Below are 23,711 nucleotides of genomic sequence, written 5' to 3' on the forward strand. Positions count from 1 at the left end.
TAAATTAACCCTCAATCAAAGTACATAAATACCAAACAACCCACCTTCAATTATACAAGGAACGAATAAAACGCAACAGTATTTTATGACTAATAAATCAGAACATAATACAATTTTATATTTTTTTTGTATTTACTCAAAAGTCGGACAATTGAAATTAGGATCTGAACTATAAGATAGTAACAAATAACATTATAATTTATCATTAATTATATCGAAACCAGCAAAGATCAAGGTTGCTGCTCTGTATGATTCAAACCAAGATTTAGGTCAAAATGCTTCTTACTAAAGTAAACTAACCTGAAATTTAGGTTGGTTTTTCGCTGCTGTTTTATATGGAATTACATGGTAAACCTCAGGCACGCCTTGGTCCCTACCTACGCCCTAGAGGCTCAATTAAACACCAAACTACAAGCAAGACAAATTAAAACCTGAAAATCTAAGAAAGGGAAGAGCGAAAGTTATTCACTTTACCTGAGGCACTAGTTAGGATGGAAACCCTTGTGATACAATTAATAGATGGGGCTGGATTCAGTAATAGATAGATATCCTCAAAAAGGCTTAGTTGAACTTCATTGCAAACACAATAATAGATATATAGGTCATGCTCATATTTTGGAGAGAGAGAACGCACAATGGAAGTTAGCGAAGAGGAGGTGAGAGGTGAGACCGTGAGAACCTGAGGGGACAGCGGAATTTCAATTCTTGGAAGGAAGGTGGATATCCCGATCTCCTAAAATAACACATTTTTTTAGTTCATCTGAACGGTCAAATCAGACGGCCAGAGCAGATCGGACGGTCTGGATTCAAACACAAAATTTGGGTTGCTTTAGGTGATCTGAACTCAAGAAAAGGTGAGGCTTCGAATCAGAGTTTGGTCTTTATTTATTATGTTTATTTTGAAGGGACTCATTATAAGTCATATTATAATAGGACGAGCGCTTGTTATAATATATGATTCTTTTATGTTTGTATGTTTTGTGATCTTGATACTATTAGATCAACTGATCAAGGATGGTTATGATTTCTAACCTATTGTGAGCTTCCCAAAATAAAATTAAAAAAAAAAAAGTGCAAGCTGATGAATTAAAATTCATTTTTATCACGAGTAGCAATATTTCAACCAAAATCAAAAAGAAAGATTTCATATTATATATAGGCCTCCTCATTTTTTCCTGCTACTTTCATGTCTACATAGTTGGGGTTTGCTATCCAAATCAAAACCTTTTAATGTGATTAGATAGTTTATATCGGTTTTTTTTAGGAATGATCAGATTTGATACCTACTTAAAACAAAAGTTGGCTGCATAACTGATCAGCTACCAATATAAATTGGGTCATGCAGTCTAGATGTTATAATAGGGGTGCAGATTTTAACATCTAACATTTTCTTAATTAGCGCAAATCTGAGGTAGAAGAAATTTTTGTTATTTAACCAAACTGTCTTTTCATAGAAAAGAAAACAATATAAATAGGATTACAATATTTTTAAATTACAAAGTTATTTGGACACTCAACATTAATTAGAAAAGACCAAGGTTTAAATAGAGTTTATTTTGTCATAGTATACTAGTTTTGCTGTAGTGGTAGGACGGCTAAAAAAAGACGCTATGACCATATAGCACCACTATATATAGCGGGCTACTTAGAATCTTGAAAAAGATAGTTTAGTCCAAAAACTATTTTCCTCTCTCCTCAGATCTGCACTAACTAAAATGTTAGTTGTGAAAATCTGCATCCGCTAATAGCATAACTCTATTTTTTTTAATTAAATATTAAAGCAAAAATATATATACCAGCAGATTCGACCAGTGTACATTATATTTTTCAATTTTACCTACCACCGGTAAGGATATCGCTTTTTCCTTAAAACATAATTTATTTGTTCAAAAACAGGCCTAAATTACAAGATGTATCTGTGGCTAAATCAAGCACATATTGTCTAAATTATGGTGTATCTGTGGCTAAATCAAGTTTATCAATTTGGGCTACTCTTAAGATCCTAATTAAACCATCGAAATTGAGAATAACATTTAATTTATGTTCTTTATGTTCTTTACCTCTGCATAAAAAACATGCATGCATTCTAGCATAATATGCTTTTATCAGAGATGCTCATACCACAAGATATGCTCATACCAGTAGTCCAGTAGCCCGCCTTAACAGTGCCCCTCTTCAAAATATTAAGAACATATATATTAACACTAATAAAGAACCCAAAAAATCTCCTGTCCTCTATATACATCCGCGGATCCGCCTCAATATTTAAATTCCTGGCAGCATGCACACACTTAAAATGTCGATTTTGAGCAAGCATCAACTAAAAACCTGCATAATCTCTGAGTGGACTCTCTAGTCCAGACTAATGGGAAGGATTGGAGTGAGTAACGACTAACGTATGCATAGTAGGAAATATTGGCCGATACCGATACGGATCGGCCGATACGTATTGGTATCGGCCGAGTCCGATCCGATCCTCACGAAGCAAATCATAAAGAAAAATAAAACCCGATCCTGAGCCGATACTCCGATCCCGTATCGGTATCGGCCAGGACCGATCCCTATCCCGATACCGATAATTCCTACTATGAACGTATGTACAATTTGTAAACCTGCATAATAAGCCAACGAGAGCATACCTCTTAATGTTTTTCTTTTTTTAGAAAATCAGGCAGAGGGTTAATGCAGATTTCTACACGTTGATGTATTTTATTTATGTTCTTCTCCTACTCTCTATTCTAGTTTCTTCAATGCAATGCAACTAAACAAAACCTACACCTTACTGGAGGCTTTCATGTTTGTTGTCCCAGGAATGATGACAGTTTGGAAATCATTTTAGATGTGGGTCAGTTTTGCAACTTGGGCGAGATTTAGTTTTAGTTCCAATTTCTGTCTATCAGTTCTAATAGGCTCAGGTTTTAAGGTCATCTGGTAGTGTTGTGTCAACAAAAGTATCAGATTGGGCAGATTAATGTTTCGGCTGAGTTAATGTACAGGCTTCACTTCTCGCTAAGGGTCAAATTGGTTTTGGATTGCTCATGCTTGAACAGGATCAGGAATTAAAACTGGATTGTTGTTTAGTCAAGTACTGGTAAGAAGGAAAAAAAAAAATCACACCTGTTGGGTTCAGGTTTAGAATTGGACAATTCTGTGCGTTTCTGGTTTGGATCAGATTTTACTATTACCAGCATATTTGATTATTAAGACCTCAACATCTAGAACTTACGTTTTGGGTATTATATTGTTTAGCACAATCTACATGCTTGGAACTGAGACCCATATCCATTCCGGTACTGATCAGGTCAACATATAATTTACATGAAATGAAAAACACAAATTTGAAAATTGCTCTGAAAGTTGAATAAATACCTGCATTTCATAAACACGAGGCCTCCAGTCTTCCATCCGCTCTCATCCTGAGAGACCCTTTGATAATACAGTACCAGTATCCTACAAGATCTGGTACTTGTCTCTGTTACCAACTTACCATCTCCAATGTGTACTTTTTTAGAGCATCAATTTCATTTGTATACCTTTTAGTTGGCCTTATCTTCTGAATTTTAATCTAAAATTTCTAACTTGTCATATTGGGATAGCCATATTTATGCAGCAATTTAACTCTTTTTATCTAACCATTCTACTGGCATCCAGATCCAGGGTAGATATGGAACTCCCATTTAACTTTTCATGATACTCTCAAATAACATATAATTTTCTTATGGAATATTCAGTCACAATTAAAATTATATTTAGGATAAAATTCATTCATTTTACTAAGATTTTGGTGTTACAAAATTATATAGAACTTGAATTTTACAATCACGAGTTTTTGATGTTCACATTCCGAGTAGTGGTAAAACAACCTGCCGGATATATACTCACAAAATATTCGTCCTTCAAATGCAAATAATTACATACAGAAACAATAACATAATAGTAATTACTGCCACATACTACGTATTCATAAATCATAGCCGGTCATACAACATATCAAGGTCATAACTTAGATATATAAAATTGAAATAAATACCCAACATAGTAAATTATTACAAGATATCAAATTTCAGTATATTAGAATATTAGTTGGAATCAAAATATATCCTAATGTAATAACCATAAGTTAGAATAAAATTAACCTAAGTGGCAGTAGTAATAACGATCTATATTTACGCGATATCATAGCTTAATATATGGAAACACCTTAATCTGGCATTCACTCGTGAGTACCTAAAACCAACATAAGTGAAAACAAGAAAGGAAATTTGTAATACTAAAATAACTTTGCAAAAGCACTGATCACTAAAAGAATTAAGAAGGCAGTTCAATTAGAACAATTGAACAAAATTTCTAACAAATTAAACAAAAAAGCAAAATAAATAAAACTAACTTGGCTCTTAATGCATAATTGACATCGGAGAGCTACACCAGACTTGGCACAAACCAAGTCCCCATTGAATCAAAAGGGCAAGATAGCACCTCAGTTGTACAATCTCCTATGTTGTATCTACAAAGATATTGCCGGTCCTTCAGGAAGTAAATGCAATTCCCTTTGAATCCAACAAAATTACTCGCACATAAAGATAACCCATGATAATATTGCAGAAACAACATTTGGTCACCAATATCAGTGATTTTCACCCAAGAAGGTTTCGATTCTCCATCACCGAAATAAAGGTAGTGTATATCAAAGTGGCACTGCTCACCCTTGTAATATTGGAACAACCTCAGGATCTTTCCCCCTGACCCGACAACCATAAATGTGTAACCTTTTAGAAGAGGGTTTGTGTCCTTTGGTGGTGCAACTTGATAGGCCAATTTTTGTGTGGAAATATCAATAACATCTGTGATGCCAGTTTCTCCATCGTTGATGAAGTGTTGTCCCATATAAAATGCCTTACCACTGTAGTTGTTGCCAATCCTTTTTACATTAACCCAATTGTTAGCCTTAGATCGCCAAAAAGCCATCATACTGTGTCGGGTAGTCAATCGTGACATAACCACAATATCGCCACCTTCAATTGGATCTGGAGCAATATAGTCTAGGAGCCAACAACCGAGTACACCAATAGGAGGGACATGGATATGATCATTTGTAAGAGGATTAAGGAGATACATCCCAGAATAACCCAAGTGATAGGCAAGTAAGTAGCGGTATGTGGGGCCAATGAGCAAGGCATTACGGGAATCTGGACAGGTGATAGTATGAACTTTACCAGACGAGAGACAGTAAAACCGTATAATGGCATTTTCTTCATGGCCTTGATGAAACTCCATAAGCCAGGGGAGTTGCGGGGGGGCATCGCTGACTAGAGCTGATAACTGCCAACTCTTGCACACAACACGAAAGCGTATGAAATCAGAGATATCAGGGAGCTTTTTGGAGAAGAGATGGAGAATGTCTTGTGGAAGTTCAGACCAATTTCTTTCACTATTGGTAGAGCTTTTAGTCTTTTGCTTGGGCATCTGAATTTTGGAAGAAGGAAACAAGTGTAGTTAGTGCTAAAAGTAGTTTTTCAATTTGGTTTTTTAGGGTTTCGGGTTGGGGTCGCAATGCATACAAGATACGGCTGCTAATGGGCAGGCTTTAGCTCCAAGCCTACTCCAGTCAAATAGAATTGAAAAAAATAAAAAATAAAAAAAAACCCTGAAACTCAGTTTCGGCCCAATCCACTGAGGTAGTAACGGTTTAATAACAATGCAAAAAATGTGAGTAATAATGTTTATGCAACTAGACTTCACTACATTAGGCTCACTCTAGCCTAAATTAACCCTCAATAAAAGTACATAATATCAAACAACCCACCTTCAGTATATAAAAAGGACGGATAAAGACGCAACTGTCATTTTATGACTAATAAGTCGGAACATAATACAAGCAATGAACAGCTTTTTTTAGTTTTTACATAGATTCGTAGGCACCATTTAGCAAAACATATGAAAAATGCACTCCCTCATATGGTAGTATCAATTTTTACCGGATGTTCTCCTTTTCTATAGAATAAGGGTTTTTAATTTATTTCAGATGAGGATAAAATTTCGGAATATGAAATAAAAATTATGGTAAAAAAACCAGTAACCGTATCTTACTTCAACGAGAATGAAGTTGACATTGTCAACTCTGCAATTTTACAGTTTTTTTGTGTTTACTCAAAATCCAGACAGTAGAAATTAGGGACTGAATTATAAGATAGTAACAAATAACATTAAAATTTATCCTTTTGGATATATATCAAAATTAGCAAAGATGAGGCGTTGCTACTCTGGATGATTCAAACCAAGAATCAGGTCAAAATGTTTATTACTAAATTAAACTAAATTTTAGGTGGATATCATAATTGGCTCGTATATATGTACCAGAGAGAGAGAGAGAGAGAGGAGACTAGCCTTAACTGAGGGAGAGGGACCTGCCTTGTTGAAGTTTTCAGACGCGAGGAAGGAGATCAACACTGCTGGCGTGCAAGAGAATGAGAGAGAGAGAAATGAGAAGGGGATAAGGGAGTCGGAACATGGATATAGATATTAATTCACAAATTTAAGTCTCTGGACAACCCTGATTTCGCACCATCTATGCTTAAATATGGATGTTCTATAGTAGGGAGTATATAAAATTAGATAATCAGCAAATTATTGTTGTATTTTTCAATCTAAATATTACTAGGTTCCAAAACTTTTTAATTTAAATTTAGATTCTTTATTACTCCGTGCTTTAATTTTTGTATCCTGAAAAGTTGTCTATTCAAATTAAATCACATATCAAATCCAATATGCATGGAAAATAATATTTGATAATTATGCTTGCTTGTAGCCAACATTTTCATAACTAGATTAAGACACATCTGTCTTAATCAATTAAAATTTTATAGGAGTGACTTAGCACTCTTATGAATGAATGTTGATATGTTCTTGGATTTCAAGCAAGCCACGAGCTACGACTTTTTTCACCACCTCTAACGAATTGAAGTTCAAACGGTCGATCTAAACCGTTTAATATGATCTCCATATGAAAAATTACGAGGAGTCCAAATTTTCTATTTTTTTATAATCTTTTATTATTTTTTGAATAATTATAAATCAGTATTGTTGGTTGCTCCATAATCTTTAGATCAAGTGATTTTCAACATATCTAAAAAAATATTAAAAAAGTTCTAAAATAATGTAAAATTTGGCCTCTAATTAAGTATGTTTTTATATGAAAATTATATTGAGCAGTTTAAATCAATTATTCTAAGTTTAAAAATGAAGATTTGAATCTTATTACAGAACAATATGCTATACATAGTGTTGTAGCCTCATATCTAATATGTTGTTTATCTCTGCATAAGTTTTATGAATTCGAACTGGACTTAATATTTAAAATTATCAAAATTTACATAATATGTAATTTATGTTATTCAACTCTGCTTAAGTTCGCATGTGCTAAATCAAAAGTAAATATATCAAATGTTACACATAATATTTTATTAAAATACATTGACAATGTGTTATGTGTTTGTATTTATATTTTTTTTATTACTTATTTATGTCATATTTAAAATGATTTAATCATCAAAACTAACATATAACATCTAACTTGTAGTTGTGCTAAATCAAAAGATACATTGAGTATTACAAATAAAATTCTGCTAGAATAAATTTAATTAATTACAATGTGTTTGTGTGTATTTGTTCATATTTTTGGTCAATCGATGCTACATTTAGAAAATTAGATATGAGAGTGGCATGATCTTATTTGTACATAACCCAATTTGGGCTTAAATTAATTAATCCTTAACCTTTATTTTTTTTTCTTTTTTTTTTTTTTGCTTTGAATCCTTAACCTTTATTGTTTGTGCTGATTCATATATTCCTAAGAAGTTATTACGATTTTTTCTCTGTTACAAAAGAATGATTAATTTCGATCTCCAAGTATTACTTATTGAGTGGTAGGATATATTAATATACTAGAAAAAAATAGAAACGAATATTTTGACTAATTTGTTACCCATTCAAAGTGTTCGAATTAGTTGCACACGTGTGACATCAAAGCTATATATGTTCATTATCCTGAGATATTTTGGCAATATTAATCATTTAAGGACATTATTTTGTAAAACTTTCCTTTTTTTTTTTGAAATGCTGCAATTAGTTTACATAACTATTTAAGGTGTTGTATGTTTACAGTGGCCTGAAACTGCAGTTTAATTACAGAAATTTACATATATACATGGCCATCACAACTTCTTGATTTAGATATTTCTCCATCAAAATATCAAAATTACATATTTTCCCATCTAAATTCACTTACTCTATTAATATCCCTATTTTTATTTAATCATTTAAAAATAGATATTAATATTAATAAAAAAATAAAATAAAATAAAATTGCCCTTGCTTCAAACTAATGAATGTTCATCTCTGTAATATAAAAATTAATATTTGTACCGACCAGGACAACATATACATGTGGTAGATAGACTAAATTAATTAATTAATGTTCACCTTTGTAAATAAAAGGTGTTCAATTCAGAAAAAACATGATCGTATACATGTGGTATATATATAGACTAATGATTTAATGCTCAACTTTGTAAACAGAAGATATTCAATTCAGAAAAATACCAAGTTTTGGGTGGTAAAAATTATATTGGCTCGATCACCAAATAACCAACAACATACTAATTATAGTACATTGAGATTTGAGAAGGAGAAATTTTATAAAAGTAAAATTTGTTTAGGCTAGTTGATATAAACCAATTAAAGCAACAAAATAAAACATAGAGGATGGTTCAAATGCCTCCATGTTTTTATGCCTCCATCATGCCTCCATCTTTCTCTATCATTTTCAAAGTTCAAACAGTTGATCCGAACCGCTCAACCTAACCTCCGTACTAAAATATGTTTGGAGACCAAACTTTATATTTTTAGGAATTTTTTTACTATTTTTTTAGATAGGTACAAAAATACTGTTTTTAGATGGTTCAGATTTACTGATTTTGTACCTATCTAAAAAAATAGTAAAAAAATTTTTAAAAATATAAAATTTGGTTTCCAAACATATTTTAGTATGGAGGTTAGGTTGAGCGGTTCGGATCGACTATTTGAACTTTGAAAATGATGGAGAGAAATGGAGGCATGATGGAGACACAAAAATATGGAGGCATTTGAACCCTCCTCTAAAACATAACTAGTTATAAAATTACTAAAATTTAGTGAAGGCAGTATAATGTACCGACAATGCAATGCATGCAGTTCAAATACCCATGATTAATTTGTTCAATATTCACATAACATGGTTCTTATACTATGTAAAACCCAGTTGATAAAAAAAAATCCACAATACTATGATAGCAGCTATTAGTTATGCACTATAACTACTGCATTGATAATTGTTCCAGTCTTCCAGAGCAGTCATATTTAATTAGTCGTATGAAATGCGCACTGACATGCTTCAAAATTTGTACTAATAACTACAATTTTGTACCATCACTAATTAATGGTACCGAGACTATACCAACTAGTGGATTTGAATTTTAACACAAATATTCACTACATGGAACAACATTATCACCGACTAATCGCGCACCATCTCATCGGAGAGAATGTCAAAAAACTCAGCCATGAGCTTCTCCTTCCTCGCGAGCAATTTCATCTCGTTGATCCTTAATATCTTGGTCTTAGCCTCAAAATCCTTCACCTTCGACTCCCCAATCAGCGCAACCACGTCCTCAACTGTCGAAAGCCACCCCGGACATTGTTGTGCACTTATCATCTCCTTGATCAGCCCCACAAGATAAAAATGGGACCGAGCCACCTCACCACCATTGAGTACAGCACCACCATTTGCTTCCATTAGTGATTCTGGTTCTGTGATTCTTTTCTTTTGTTTACCACCACTCTCCGACTCAGTATCACGATTGGTTTCTGGTGAAGCCCTTTTTTTTGATACCTTGCTGCTACCTTCAAACAACTTGGCATACAAATCAAACATATCCTTTTCATGAGGATGTGAGAAATTGATATGAAATCCTTTCTTTTTCTTCTGGCTATAGAATTGCCTCAATTGGCGAATCTTGTAAAAGATTTGCATCTCTGTAACAGGAAAGCTTATCGACCCACATATACCCGAGAGAAAGGAAGCGTAATCCTTTCTAGGAGGAAGTTTACCATTTCTGATCTGGAACTCAGATAAGGCCCGGAGGAGTACCATCTCATCATCCAAACTCCATATTCTGTGGATCGACAATGACTTCTGGGAGGTAGCCCGATCCGGCGCCGAAAGCTTCAGGTTCTTCTTGTCAGCTTGAGATTCAGGTTCTTTAGCCGGCGACTTTGGCTTCTCCATTTGCTCTTGTTCCTCTTCCTCGTCTTCTTCGAAAGAATCCTCTGATTCTAAGAGCTTCTGGGGAGTTTTTAGGGTATTTGTCGACAACTTCGGATTCTCCACTTCCTCTCGTTCCTCCTCCTCGTCTTCTTCAGAAGAATCCTCAAATTCGGACAGTTTTGGGGGAGTTTTTTGGGTTTTGGTCAACGGGTTGGTATCGGTCTCGAATCCAGAATCAAAGTCTGATTTGTTGTCATCACGCTCGGTATGGAGAGGGTTGCGTTGTACAATGTACTGCGCTTCATCAGATGATGAAGAGTCATCGTCAGACGAGGAAGACATAGCGGCAGAAGGTGGTGGTGACATTCGCTTCTTAGTCTCCGTGAATTTATATTGTTAGAACTGGACGAAGCAAACAATCAATTGCATGGGTTTTTATAGAGGAAAAGAAACCGTGAGTCTTGTTTATTTATGGGCTGATTCTATATATAGTAGCGGTTATAAGTAATTTCTATTTTCTGATTTATGACAAATTAGGCATTATATTTATAATTATTATTATTCTATATTTCCCATATTTATCTCAAAATAGGACTGTTATTTTTATATTGCCCATCTCAAAATAGGACTGTTATTATTATTATTATTCTATATTTCACATATTTATCTCCAAATAGGACACTGTTATTTTTATATTGCACGGAACATATTAATACAAAATGAATTGTTTCTAAATTCGTGCTATAAAAAAATTTAAACGGTTTAAAATTTTCACGGATTAATTTATATTTTGAGATAGCTAATTAATTAGGAGATGTAAACTTGATATTATATTCCCAAATAATGCTGTATATATATATATATTTTGTTCATATGCCTTCATAGCTTAGCTTTTTAATTAAAAATTATGCTATATCTGTTTATATTTCGGAAAGCACTCCAAATTGTGTGATGCAAAATTTAGTTAAAGATTAGAACTCTTCGTTTAATTTGTAATACAAAAATAAATTGGATATAAATAAGGCAACAAAAGAAAATAAAAAAAAAATAAACAAGCAAAAAAGAATTTATTTAATCATTTAAGGCAAAGACATGAGTTTCCAAATTTAATTTACACCAATATATAATACTTTTGTTAGAATTTCACATATTATAAATTTGGTGTACGCGAATATTTTAACAATTAAGTTAGGTCACTTTGTTGCTTTTTTTAGATAGAATTATATAATTTAGCTTCGTTAAGTGTAAAAAGAAGGATTATGAAGTTCTTAAAACAGAAAATTATTTTGAGCAGTCTTTTATGGAATTTTTTTTCCTTTTAAAAACTTCTTGGGTTCGTTTTACTAGTCATTAATTGTCTATGGGTAATTAATAGGTACCGAAATTATATTATATACCATAATAAAAAATTAATAAAACAAAACATCCCATTTTGAAAATTTTGATTATTATCCAGATCGTACAACCAATCTGCAGTCTCATTTAATGAAGACCGCAGATTTAATCTGCGGCTCCACATTTATTTTTGGGACGTGATATGAGTACCCGCACTCTCATACCCCCATTATCCTCCCAATTTTATTTGTTCAATCTCATCCACATTTCTCATGATCTATAAGGAATTTTGCGAATCTAAAACTACAAACTTCTTCTACGCAATTTTATCTTTCAAATGAGATCCATGATGATATACTTTTGAGCTCGTCATCACACAAGTATTTATACCTTGTCATTTAAGTATTTATATCTAGTATTTTTCACATATGACACTGCTGACATTTAAAAGTATTAATATCAAGTATTACAAGTATTTATACCTATGCACGGAAATATTTATACCTATGTGGTCAACTATTTTTGTTAGAGAAAGGTTGACGCAAGGACGATTAGGGAAATGTGATGCGGAGATGCGAGGTCCACGATTGGGGATAAATACTTACAAATATAGGTATAAATACTTGCACGATGAGGTATAAATACTTGCACAATGAGGTATAAATACTTGTGTGACGATGAATCCGAAAGTACGTCATCATGGATCTCATTTGAAAGATAAAATTGCGTAGAATACATTCGTGATTTTAGATTCGCAAAATTCCTCATAGAACGTGAGAAATGTGGAAGATATTGAAAAAAAAAAAAAAACTCACCTCTAAAAACGTGTATGATTCTTCTCCCATGTAGTTTGAGTGGTCCCTCTATATAGTTATATCAAGTTAGACATGCAAGTATTAATATCTTAATTTGCATGTATTAATTTATTATCTTTCAAGTATTTATACTCATGAATTTAATTAAACTTTGAAGATCACAGTGTTGTGAATAAATTTAATTAAACTAGTTAGTTAAGTTAGTTTATGAGAAGTTAAAATTTGTTTAAGAGATGGGGGTACAATGCGGGTACTAGAGTGTGAGTGAGGATTGAAATAATTATTCTTTATTTTTATATAAAAGAGCATTTACTAGAAGACAAAAAAAAATCATTTTCTACCAAAAGTTAGAGCGGTTGATTCACTTTTTTTTGCTAAAATGTTGATGAATAAATAATTAAATAATTAAATATTTAAATAATGAGTTTTCATGAAAAAAAAATTATCAGTCTTGCTGTGGCAAATGATGTATTGAGACAAGAAAAAACAAAAGAATAATTACTTAGAGACGAAGGAACTTCAATCCTTCTGTTTTGTGTTTAATTATTTCAATATCCACCAGTTATTCACATCTAATTAATTTTATTTTAATTATAGATGATTTAATAATTAACACTATTTAACTAAATGTTAACTTATTATTAATTGGAGACATATTTATCTATCAAGTTCAAATGTCTTCCGTATAGAGAAAGTTCAAATGTCTTTATTTTTTTACATCTTCCTCATAGTTTTATTTATTAAACTATAATTTTTTAAACAAAAAATGCTAGTTTTTGCTATAGCTACGCTGTTCGCAATAACTTTTATTTTTTAGCTTTTTCGTTATGATGTAATAATCGCTATTTAATACTTTGCTTTTGAGTAAATTCAAAAGTATAAGTCTTTCTAAAGATGATGAGTGCGGTTCATTGTGTGCTTGATTACACAGGATTGAGTTGATTATTTGAAGCGCCACAAAAATTAAAACTAATAAGATTCTGATTTTCATGATAATGACAATGATTTCTTATTGGACAGGTAATACCAAGCAGGCTGTCAAGGAAGATTTTAGAAACTTTTTGGGTCTAAAAGGAGATAACAAGTTACTATCTTGTATAAAAACATATTACTCTAATATAGTTGTAGTAGCAAGTAATTAACAATTTAACAAAAAGAATTGATAATATGTAAGGTTCTAGACAATCAGTTTCTTTAATGAAACATGTATATAATGGTTTTTTTTAAAAGAAAAGATTGAATTATCTTCATGGCCATTAGTTATTAGTTATTTTGTACAACTTGATATACGATAAATGAATTCATATCTGTTTGTAGAATTTTTCTGAATTATATTTCACTTATTTGACCCTGGTGAGATAAAGTGCAAAACAATCAATCAAAAATAACGCCAGGGCCCAAATTGGTATAAACGACAAGTCAATTATTTTTATGTAATGAGATGTCACTGGCAGTTTTATTACAGTTATAGAAAGTTTTCATAACTAATTGTGATTTTTCACGTGTTTAGAGCATCTCCATTTCTGAAATTGATAGCAATTTCAAACAGCTATCAAGAAATGAAATTAATATTAATTTCATTTTACAGCCACATCAGCGATAAAAAATCTTTGTTCTTCAGCGATATTGAGTTTCACTAAATTAATATTTTAGTACAATATTATTCACTAAATCTGATAACAATTTTAAATGAAGAAATAATCATTCATTTCACAAGTCATAGAGGTTCATATATTCTAACTAGTAATCGTGCCCGTGCACAGCAACGGGAGCAAATTATGTAGTAGAAAACCTAATTTATATAAGTTTTTTTTTTTCATAAATCCTAAACCCTAAACCCTAAACATTGAATTATTTGAAAGTATAATAAATAAAAAAACAACTAATAAAACATGAATACTGCATTGTAAAATTAACAGAAAAGAATAGTTGCACCTCTGTTCAATGTATTAACAAACATACATAAAAAATATTACAAATAAAAAACTACCATTCTTTTCACAAAAAAGAAAGTTTATTTAATAAATTATTCAACTCATTTAATTAAATATGCTAATCCAAGCTGAAGTAGACAATGAGAAATAATCTAAGCTGGTGTATGCATTGCACTTCCCACTTTCTTTTTTAAGTGATCCCGAGCAAACAATGTCATGCGGAGTGATATCCTTGAAATATTTTTTAGCACAAGGTACTCGTTGCAAAACTGAGAGATACAATTGAAAATCCATGAGGCATGAAGTATCACATTACAAACCCTTTCTAACACTGTTAGGCCATTTTTTTTTTACTAAAGACACTAAGTACAATGTAATGTGAAAATAACCAGAACTAAGAATAATGAAGGATCCTACTTTAAAAAAAAAAGAATAATGAAGGATCCATTTTATAGAAGTTACATACTTGTGCTGAAAACTTTGATAAAAGAAAATAAAAATACAAATTTGAAAACCTTAGCACGTTTGTTGGCAGTAATAACAGGGGTTACTGAGACTTCTAAAGAGAATCCATCAATTTGGTACTCCTCCCTCTTTATCATGTTAGATATGAACAAAAAAAAATCATTAACAGAACTTATCTCCTTGGAAGCTGCTCCAGTTTTTCTTGTAAGCAGCAGACATAGCACAACACACCCAAACAGAGTAAGCGATCGTGGTGAAATGTAGCAAACAAGGTCGTGAATCCCAAAGAGACGAAATATGCATCTGATGCAGACCTGAATGAATTAGCAAACAAACAGAACGTTGATGGCTGATTTATTTATGGAAAAATATGCATGTGCCAATATTTGTGAAGACATGACAATCTGATCAGTTTGTTTCATAGCTGACAATCTCATAAAGTAGCAACTTTATGAGATGCTGTTCGTTTTCCAGAGCTATGTTCATATAAAAAGTAACTAAAAGATAATGTACACATAAAAGGAAATATAGAATCATATACCTTCAATCCAGCATTTACAATATGTTCCCTGTGACAACTGTCACAACATCTGGATGTCTGGCAACCTAAAAAAAATACAACTATAATAGATTAAAGTAAAAACAATAGAAAAATAAATATTAAATTTTAGAAAGAAAACTAACCTCCAAGACATCTTGCTCACCAGGTATAATCTCAGGTTTCTCTTCACAATCAGCTATGGCTTCTTTCAATTCATTTACTAACAACTCATTTCTCACAGCTACTAATTTAGGCTTTAACCTTTTCACCTGATCACACAAAAAAAGGAATAAATCAAACCTGTTTTTTCAAAATATTTTCATAGGAACAACTCTACTGTTATAAATTTTGACCAAAAAAAAAATGAACCTGATCAGCTAGAAGTGTGACATTTGATCCAGCTGCAAGTGCAAGTGTGCAACTATGAATTTATCTGGATTTTCAGCTACTATGTCAAGTGTCTGAAATTTTGAAATTTGGGATTGAAAAAAATTTACAATCAAGGCTTTCAGTCTAAAAAAATCAATTTTTTAAATGAATATAGTATCTCGATTTTTGCAAGTAGAATTTCTCAAAAGGGCAAGGGGTCCTTTATATAATATTAGTATACAAAAAGTTTTGAGTTAAATTAAATTGTAATGGTAGGAGTACCTGAGTGCCGATTGAGCCAGTGGACCCCACAATTGAAATGGATTTGGGACCATCCCATGAGCTGCGACTCGGCTCTGGTACGGCCTGACCTGGCCAGGCTAGTGGTGGGGCCTGAACCGAACACACAATTTTCTTTGACACGTATGCCCTTCTATCTCTTCTCCTCAAAGGAAAATCAACTGAAAATGATAAAAAAAAAAAAGATGATAGTTATGTATTTGGCTTTAGCTTAGGGTTCAATGCATTGACTACTAATGAAGTTGAGAATCGTGACAACCATCACAACTTCATATTTACAGGGAATGTGACTGGTACAGTATTGGAAGGTTGGTACATGGGTTGTATATAATGTCTTTGGCTTATTTACACACAAATTCATATTTACAGGGTTTAAGTTAAGGGTATATTTACAAAATCCAAGAAAGAACAATAATAGATCATAGATCAAAATCCAGAAAGAACACAAAAGAAAAAAATAAAAAAGAGTAACAAACAGCATGAGAGCAGTTCTTGGTATAGTACATGACCCTAAAACAGATAGCACGAAAGCAAACAATAATAAAATGAAGAAAAGGAAGGGCTCGGTTCCTCAAGCACAGTAGGAAGATATGGGTAAAACCAATCTATTATCACTATTCCCACCCGCTACAAACCTGAAAAATTATGACTTCACCACTTAAAATGATAGCCATAACTTCAAATCTTAAATCTACAGTTGACTCGATAAAACGATAGCCAGAAATGAGATCATTACCTCCGCCAAGTAATGCTTTCCAGATGGGCTCGTCTCATCAAAGTTGCGTGTTTCACTGTTCCAAATAGGGTTTAATTAATAACTAATTGCAACAAAATGTATGTATAAAAAAAGTTATCAACATGTATGATGTGCATATGAGGGCTTGAGCATACAATTTCATCATCTTATCTACTTTATTTTTAATTCATTTCATTGATTTAGTATATGGCAAAGGGCAATTTGGTCATATTGAGCATGCATGCTTGGCATTTTTGTATAGATCAATCTGCAACTCCTTTTTGAATGATTTCAGTTTCTAAAATTCCCAGATATCAAGTTCTACATCCTGGAACAATTTTACAATTGCTTTAATACTCTTGATTTTCTACCTGGAACAATTTTACAATTACTTTAAAAATTGTAGAACATTCAAAAGTAGTGATTTTCTATCTGTCTAAAAATCTAGTATAAAAATTCTAAAAAATATAAAATATAGTCTGCATGTACTATGGTACATTTTCATATGGAGATCAAGTGCAATTTGAAATTTATTTGGTCTTCAATCAAGTACCAATTAATATATCATTTAGTGAGTGTCATAGTTGTTGATGGATACAACACTACAATTGGGGAAAAAAAAAAGGTGCAAGGACGGTACTTCAAAATTGCAACTGCTGGTGCCATTGATGGAGTAACCACTTGCTTGAAGTTCTCTTCCTGGAAATGCTTCTCCTGTAATTCTAAGCCCCTATATGGCCGGTAAGGGGTCATCATCTGCAGCATCAAAACAAATGTCAAAATTAAGAACAAATTTTATATAATATAATAGTTTACCTCTTTCTCCCATGCTGACAACTTCAGCAAAACCCGGCATGTGCAGCTTCTGGGTCCATTTCAACCGTACCTATAAAGGAAAGCCAAACAAACAATGTCTTATTTTATTCCATAATCTAAAAAAAGCACTGACGATACAAATTATTAAAAAAACTGGAAGAATATATCAATTCAAAAAATGAATAGATTCAGAAAATCCAGCAAATCTGAGTCATTGATCTGAATATCTGATTTTATCAGAACTCCTAATGTTTCCTTACATACCAATCTGGCCAGAGTTCAAATACCAGCAAAGCTGGTGGTGTAATGAATTGTTGTAAAAATAAATAAAAATTAGAGACAGATTGGTGAATTGTTGAAAAATATAATAGTAAACCCTAAACCCAAAACCCTAATCGATCAACATACTGTGATTGTGTTGCAAATAGGTGCACCTGATAGCAGCTCAAAACTAATGGAACTACTAAGTTAGATTGCACGATGGTTGCAACTTAATCAATTTGCTCTAGCTACTTCTAATTACAAATGAAATGCGACAGATTGCTCAGTCTCAAAAAAAAAAAATTGAACAAATTGCAACCTAAGAGACGAACTAAGATCGATCAAAACAGCCCAAGTTGTCAATTCAGAAGTGGTTTCAAAGACATGTACAATTCTATGCTGATAAAATCGCATCACAGATTATACGAAGTACGCATGCTAGGAGAAGAATAATAGAGAAGTTGAATCAAGAGAGAGACCTGGATGCTAGAAGCAGATGTCGATGAAACGACGCGTCAGGTCCCCACCTCTGTCGCCGAAACCGGAGCGTGAGAGAAACCGTCAGTGGCGCCAAACGGATGGAGAGCGCGAGAGAGACGAAAAGAGAGATGGTGCGAGAGACGGTGTCGGAGAGGGGTGGTGCGGCTCAAGAGGAAGCGATTAGGGCTTTTTTTTCTTTTTTTCTTTGGAAGAAGGGATCGGGGAGGGACTGAGGGAGACGGGGAAAAAAGTAATTTGGTGAAGAGACGGAATGGTTTGGTGAAGAGACGGAGCGGAAGTAAATTTTTTTAGCGATCATATGCGGCCAGAATTTTGTTTAGCGGGGTGAAGAGATGGAGCGCCAGAATTTTTTTTTAAGTTTTTAGGGATCATATGTGGCGCGAACAGTGGGGTCTTAAGTGTTGAAGAGCAAAATTTAGAAAATTCTGTTGTGTGTGATCTGAAAATTGAATGGCTGATATTAACTCCGAAAATTCAACTTTTAATCACAACCCTTGCAAGATCTAGACATTAAGCTCCTTAATAAGGTGGAAGAGATTATATTTTCAAAAAGTACTTGAATAGTACGATTCCTTTTAAAAAGCCTCCAAACTAATTTCTTGTGGACAACCCTTAAGCTAACAAAAGGCGATTCCTTTCAATTTGAAAACATAACGAATTTTCCATCAGGGAATAAGTAAATGATAATCAATTACTATATTCATCTGTTCAATTGACTTGAGAATGAACATCACAAACCTAGAATTGATAAAATTCTACATTGTACCTTGGGGCATTATTTTATTTTATTTCTTCCTGATAACCTAAATTTGAAATAAGATATGATAAGATAAAAATTAAATTAATCAGCCACATGGAATTAAATAATTGGTTTTATTCTTCACTTAAACTGGATCGCTTGTTTTTGCGAATGCACGGTGCTAAGTTGCAAAGTAAACAGCATTGCTGGTAAAATATCCAGTTCAGTCACAGTTCAAGAAACACACAAGACAAAGTTATGCTAACATGAAACACAAGTCTAATTGAAGAATATCAAAATTACAAGAAAAATGAAAGGAAAAAAAAAGTCTGTACAGAAGAAACACTCATCCATGAAAGAAGCAAATTTTGCAATGCTTTCTGGAAAACTAGCTACTGCCCTGACAGTTCTTCTCAGAACAGTATCAATTGGCATGCAATATAACGCTAATTTTTCTAAATGTTATAATGTTATATACATCTGGCTACACCCCTACTTTCTACCAGTGAAAACCATGCATGCCCATTTGAGCTGCTGCCTCAGCATTGTTTCCAAATCGTTTGGGACATTTCAATTTACCAGTACTGTCAAAAGCACAACTCTGTACCATATCGCTGAACATTTTTTAAAGATCTTCCATGCTGTAAAATGGTTCCTGAAAATGGGACCCACTTGTCATTAGCTTGTAGTCAGGTTAATGTCCGACATTGTTTAGATTGTATCAGTTACAAATCATCATTTTGGTATGGGTGAAAATAGTAATTTGAGATCTTACAAACATAGCATGTGAAATTTTTCTAAATGTAGGCCCAATTAGAGAATTTGTAAGGTACCAGCTTTAGGCCGAATATGCAAATTATAAATAAAACTGATTTGAGCTTTGTTCTCAGACTACTGGTTTTCATTCTAAAACATGTCACGAATCTGGATCTGTTTTGTGTAACTGAACTATCAGAACCCTGATATATTAACTTCTGATGATGATAATAATAATAATTAATACTAACAAGTAACAAGCTTAAACTAATATGGAAATCACACAAATTCTATTTTCACAAATAAACTAGGATGGGCAAAAGCGGGCAAAAGCAGGCAAAAGGGAAAGCAGAAAAAATAACAAAACTTCAAAATGCTTTTAATTACCTATCTTCTTACAAAATAATTTAAGTTAACATTCATCATCAATCAATTTTTTTTTTTTCATTTTTTTTAAAAGGGACTCCAATTTGCGAATGCTACCTCATCTTTACCCTAGATCATCTTGAACCATGTCAAATAGACCCATATCATACAGTTCTCTCCTCTTCTCATCTGATAATACTGAAGTTAAAAAAAATAAATAAATAAATACCTTTTCGCAAGTTTATTTACCTAAGAAAACAAATAAATTTATAACCCCACAAGCCACTCGGCACTGTGTATTGAATAAACTAAAATACCAATAAGTAACCAACAGAGCTTAATATAATCAATCAATTATTACTGAAAATGGCATAGAAAGGAACGTCTACAGATACTAACCTATCTGTAATCAACTATAGCCTATAGGAAATATTTGATCAACTCTATATATACCAAATTAAAGCAGGCCAATTGACTTATAAATTTATATTCAGCAATTGTGAAGGCTTTCAATTAAACTACATGTACAAATCTGACTTATAAATTTCTAACAAATTAGAACAATTGAACTAAATTTCTAACAAATTAAACAAAAAAAAAATAATACACAGTTAAACTTACTTGGCTCTTAATGAATAATTGATATCGGAGAGCTATACCAGACTAGGCACAAACCAAGTCCCCACTGTATCAAAAGGGCAAGGCAGCACCTCAGTTGTACCATCTCCTATGTCATATCTACAAAGATATCGCCAGCCTTGCAGGAAGTAAATGCAATTCCTTTTCAATCCAACAAATTTACTTGCACAGAAAGAAAACCCACGATTATATTGTAGAAACAACATTTGGTCACCAATATCAGTGATTTTCACCCAACAACATTTCTGTTTTCCATCACCGAAATAAAGACAATATATATCAAATTGACACATTTCAGCCTTGGAATGCTGGAACAACCTTAGAATCTTTCCTCCTGACTCGACTATAATTGTCCGACCCTTTAGAAGAGGGTTTGTGCCATCTGGTGGTGCAACTTGATAAACCAATTTTTTTGTTGCAATATCAATAACATTCGTAATGCCAGTATGATTGTCGCGACTGAAGTATTGTCCCATATAATATGCATTGCCACCATACCAATTGCCAACCCCTTCTACATAGACCCAATCGTCCGCCTCAGATCGCCAAAAAGCCATCATATTAGTATTTTCTGACATAACGACAATATCACCACCTTCAATTGTATCTGGCCCAATATAGTCGGGGAGGAACCCATGGACATTAACGGCATCCGGTACACGGATCTGATCATGAGTAAGAGGATTAAGGAGATACCTCTCAGAATTTCCCAAGTGAGAGGCAAGTAAATAGCGGCATCCTGGGCCATGGAGCCAAGCACCAAGGGAACGTGGACAAGTGATAGTATGAACTTTGCTAGACGAAAGGCAGTAGAAGCGTATAATAGCATTTCCACGGTGTTGAAGGCGGTGCTCTAGAAGCCAAGGGAGTTGTGGGGGAGGATCATTGACTAGGGCTGCTAACCGCCAGCTCTTGCACACAGCACGGAAGCGTATGAAATCAGAGATATCAGGTAGCTTTTTGGAGAAGAGATGGAGAATGTCTTCTGGAAGTTCAGACCAGTTTCTCTCATGGCTTAGGACGCCGTCCGTACCACATTGCTCTCCCGGTATCGCCATTAGTCTATTAGAGTACATGTTATATTGTAATTTTCCATAAATCAATAACAGTAAATGAAAAAAATTCCAACCTAAACTTGTATCAGTAAACCAAAACTGCAGTGAATCCCCAATTTATAACCCAAAGCATTGCATATCATACTGAAAACCGTGAACAGTACCTACTAAGGCACGATTGCAATACTGACATTAACCTAAATTCAACCAAAAAACAATTATTGAAGTTCAAGACAAAGAAAATAGTTCTTACATGCGAAAATTCAACAAAGCACAATCAGAAAAGATAAAGGTTCTTAGCAGCTAAAAAGTTCAGCAAACGAAGAAAAGGTGAAACCAAGAAAGGGGGCTAAAATGTGTTAACCACTGGATAAACTGGTACCAGATGCATACCTGCTTAATGTCTATTATTTCAAAGCCCTGTAACCCGAGTTCTTCAATTACTGCAAGAAACTTCTTCAAAGTCACAACTTGTGGCTCTGACGAGTTATAAGCACCAGGCGTATCCTACAAAAGGATTGAAAAAAGAAGTAGAAATATATGCTGAAGATTAGGAGACATGAAAATGCAAGGCATTGTTTCCTTGGCAAAATTCTCAAAGAATATGATAGGACTGTGACCAATTCTTCCAATTTAACCAAAAATCATCACTTTGCAACCGTTAAGTATATAACATTTGATTGTTAAACTCTGTGGAAGTTTTCAAAGTTTCCTGTGAAACAAGAGCACCAAAAAGCCCATTTTTTTCTTATTCAGTTTATTGCTGGCAATTTAATTCCATGTATCAACCAAAAGGGATCAGAATAACCGAATAAGGCCCCCATTCCAAATCTACTTATTCCTTGATAATATTAAAACCAAGTTAATGAATAAGAAGTACCTTGGCTATACCGAGAATAAGTACGTTTAGAACCGAGCATAGCACAGTTCCATCATAAAGTTGCTTTCTCAGTTCCTCCTCTGATGAATCAAAATCTGGTAACAGTTCATTCAACCAGTCCAGTAATTCAGCTCTTCAGCCCTAAAATAGCAAGTATAGCATTGCACCCAAAATTTCATAACAAGGCAAGAATAAAGCTAAGAGAGCAAGATCTTTTCTTTGTGAAACTATAGGAATCACAAATAATTTAATCTTAAACCATGGAAACAAGTAAGAAATTGTTGACTCACCAGCGTAGTAGCCCTGGTTGCGGCCGAGGTGGAGAGAAGACTCGTCGATGACCCGACAGCGAGTCGTACCGGCGATTGGTTGCTGGTCAGTGGCGGGGTCGCTCGTCGGAATAGAAAGAGGGACAACTGAGAGATCAGAGAAGAGAAAGGCTCGTTGGTTGCTGCTTGGGGACTGGCTGCGCGTGGCGGAAAGAGAGAAGGAAAAGGCTCGGAATCAGATGGCACATAAAATCTAGCCCAACCCAGCACCGTTTGCCTACGGGCTTGTGTGTGCCAAACAAATCTAGCACTTTTTTTTTTTTTGTCAAAATATAGGTTCACGTTGGGAACAAATATCCTATATTACAGTGAGGCATAAGCTCATGGGCCTTTATTTAAAATAACTAAAAAAAACAAAAATTACGAGGCCTTCCTCCTCAGGAATTCGTATCCTCTGAGATATCTCAAACTTTGCGTGACATTATGGAAAATCCCAACCGTTTAAATACGTTATGCACGAATCTTCAAGCACACATAATACTGACCCCTACATCACCCCCGAATAGGCACCGGACACGTCGGTCACGCAAAAGTTGAGATATCTCAGAGGATACGCACTCCCTTCTGAGCAGCT

At 33.6% G+C, this 23,711-nt stretch overlaps 3 protein-coding genes and 1 long non-coding RNA gene across 8 annotated transcripts; all 4 read right to left on the minus strand.

Moving 5' to 3' along the window:
• Positions 1–4,258: 4,258 nt before the first annotated feature.
• LOC144564818 (F-box protein SKIP23-like) lies at positions 4,259–23,270 on the minus strand. Of its 5 annotated transcripts, XR_013514749.1 has the most exons (6): positions 23,099–23,270; positions 22,809–22,949; positions 22,322–22,435; positions 20,856–21,935; positions 20,352–20,432; positions 19,451–19,767 (listed from the first exon to the last, which is right to left on the minus strand). XR_013514749.1 is itself a non-coding variant. In XM_078314424.1 (5 exons), the coding sequence occupies exon 4, from the start codon at positions 21,929–21,931 to the stop codon at positions 20,888–20,890; it is 1,044 nt and encodes a 347-aa protein (XP_078170550.1). In that variant the 5' UTR covers positions 21,932–21,935; positions 22,322–22,435; positions 22,809–22,949; positions 23,099–23,270; the 3' UTR covers positions 4,259–4,299; positions 20,852–20,887. The 5 variants fall into 5 exon arrangements, 4 of the variants coding, with proteins under 4 accessions (XP_078170550.1, XP_078170553.1, XP_078170551.1 ...); XM_078314424.1 differs by lacking the exons at positions 19,451–19,767; positions 20,352–20,432 and adding an exon at positions 4,259–4,299 and having other exon boundaries at positions 20,852–21,935; XM_078314427.1 differs by lacking the exon at positions 20,352–20,432 and having other exon boundaries at positions 19,455–19,767.
• Positions 4,420–5,463, minus strand: LOC144564511 (putative F-box/kelch-repeat protein At5g24040). The gene has a single exon (XM_078314107.1). The coding sequence runs from the start codon at positions 5,461–5,463 to the stop codon at positions 4,420–4,422; it is 1,044 nt and encodes a 347-aa protein (XP_078170233.1).
• Positions 9,551–10,666, minus strand: LOC144564513 (uncharacterized). Its single transcript, XM_078314109.1, has one exon. The coding sequence runs from the start codon at positions 10,664–10,666 to the stop codon at positions 9,551–9,553; it is 1,116 nt and encodes a 371-aa protein (XP_078170235.1).
• Positions 15,032–17,734, minus strand: LOC144564621 (uncharacterized). Its single transcript, XR_013514673.1, has 5 exons — positions 17,612–17,734; positions 15,760–16,850; positions 15,534–15,659; positions 15,391–15,455; positions 15,032–15,163 (listed from the first exon to the last, which is right to left on the minus strand). It is a non-coding gene; the product is annotated as an uncharacterized LOC144564621 (long non-coding RNA).
• Positions 23,271–23,711: the final 441 nt, after the last annotated feature.

The sequence above is a fragment of the Carex rostrata genome, chromosome 13, assembly GCF_964058835.1.
Source record: "Carex rostrata chromosome 13, lpCarRost1.2, whole genome shotgun sequence".
In the NCBI taxonomy this organism is placed as follows: Eukaryota; Viridiplantae; Streptophyta; class Magnoliopsida; order Poales; family Cyperaceae; genus Carex; species Carex rostrata.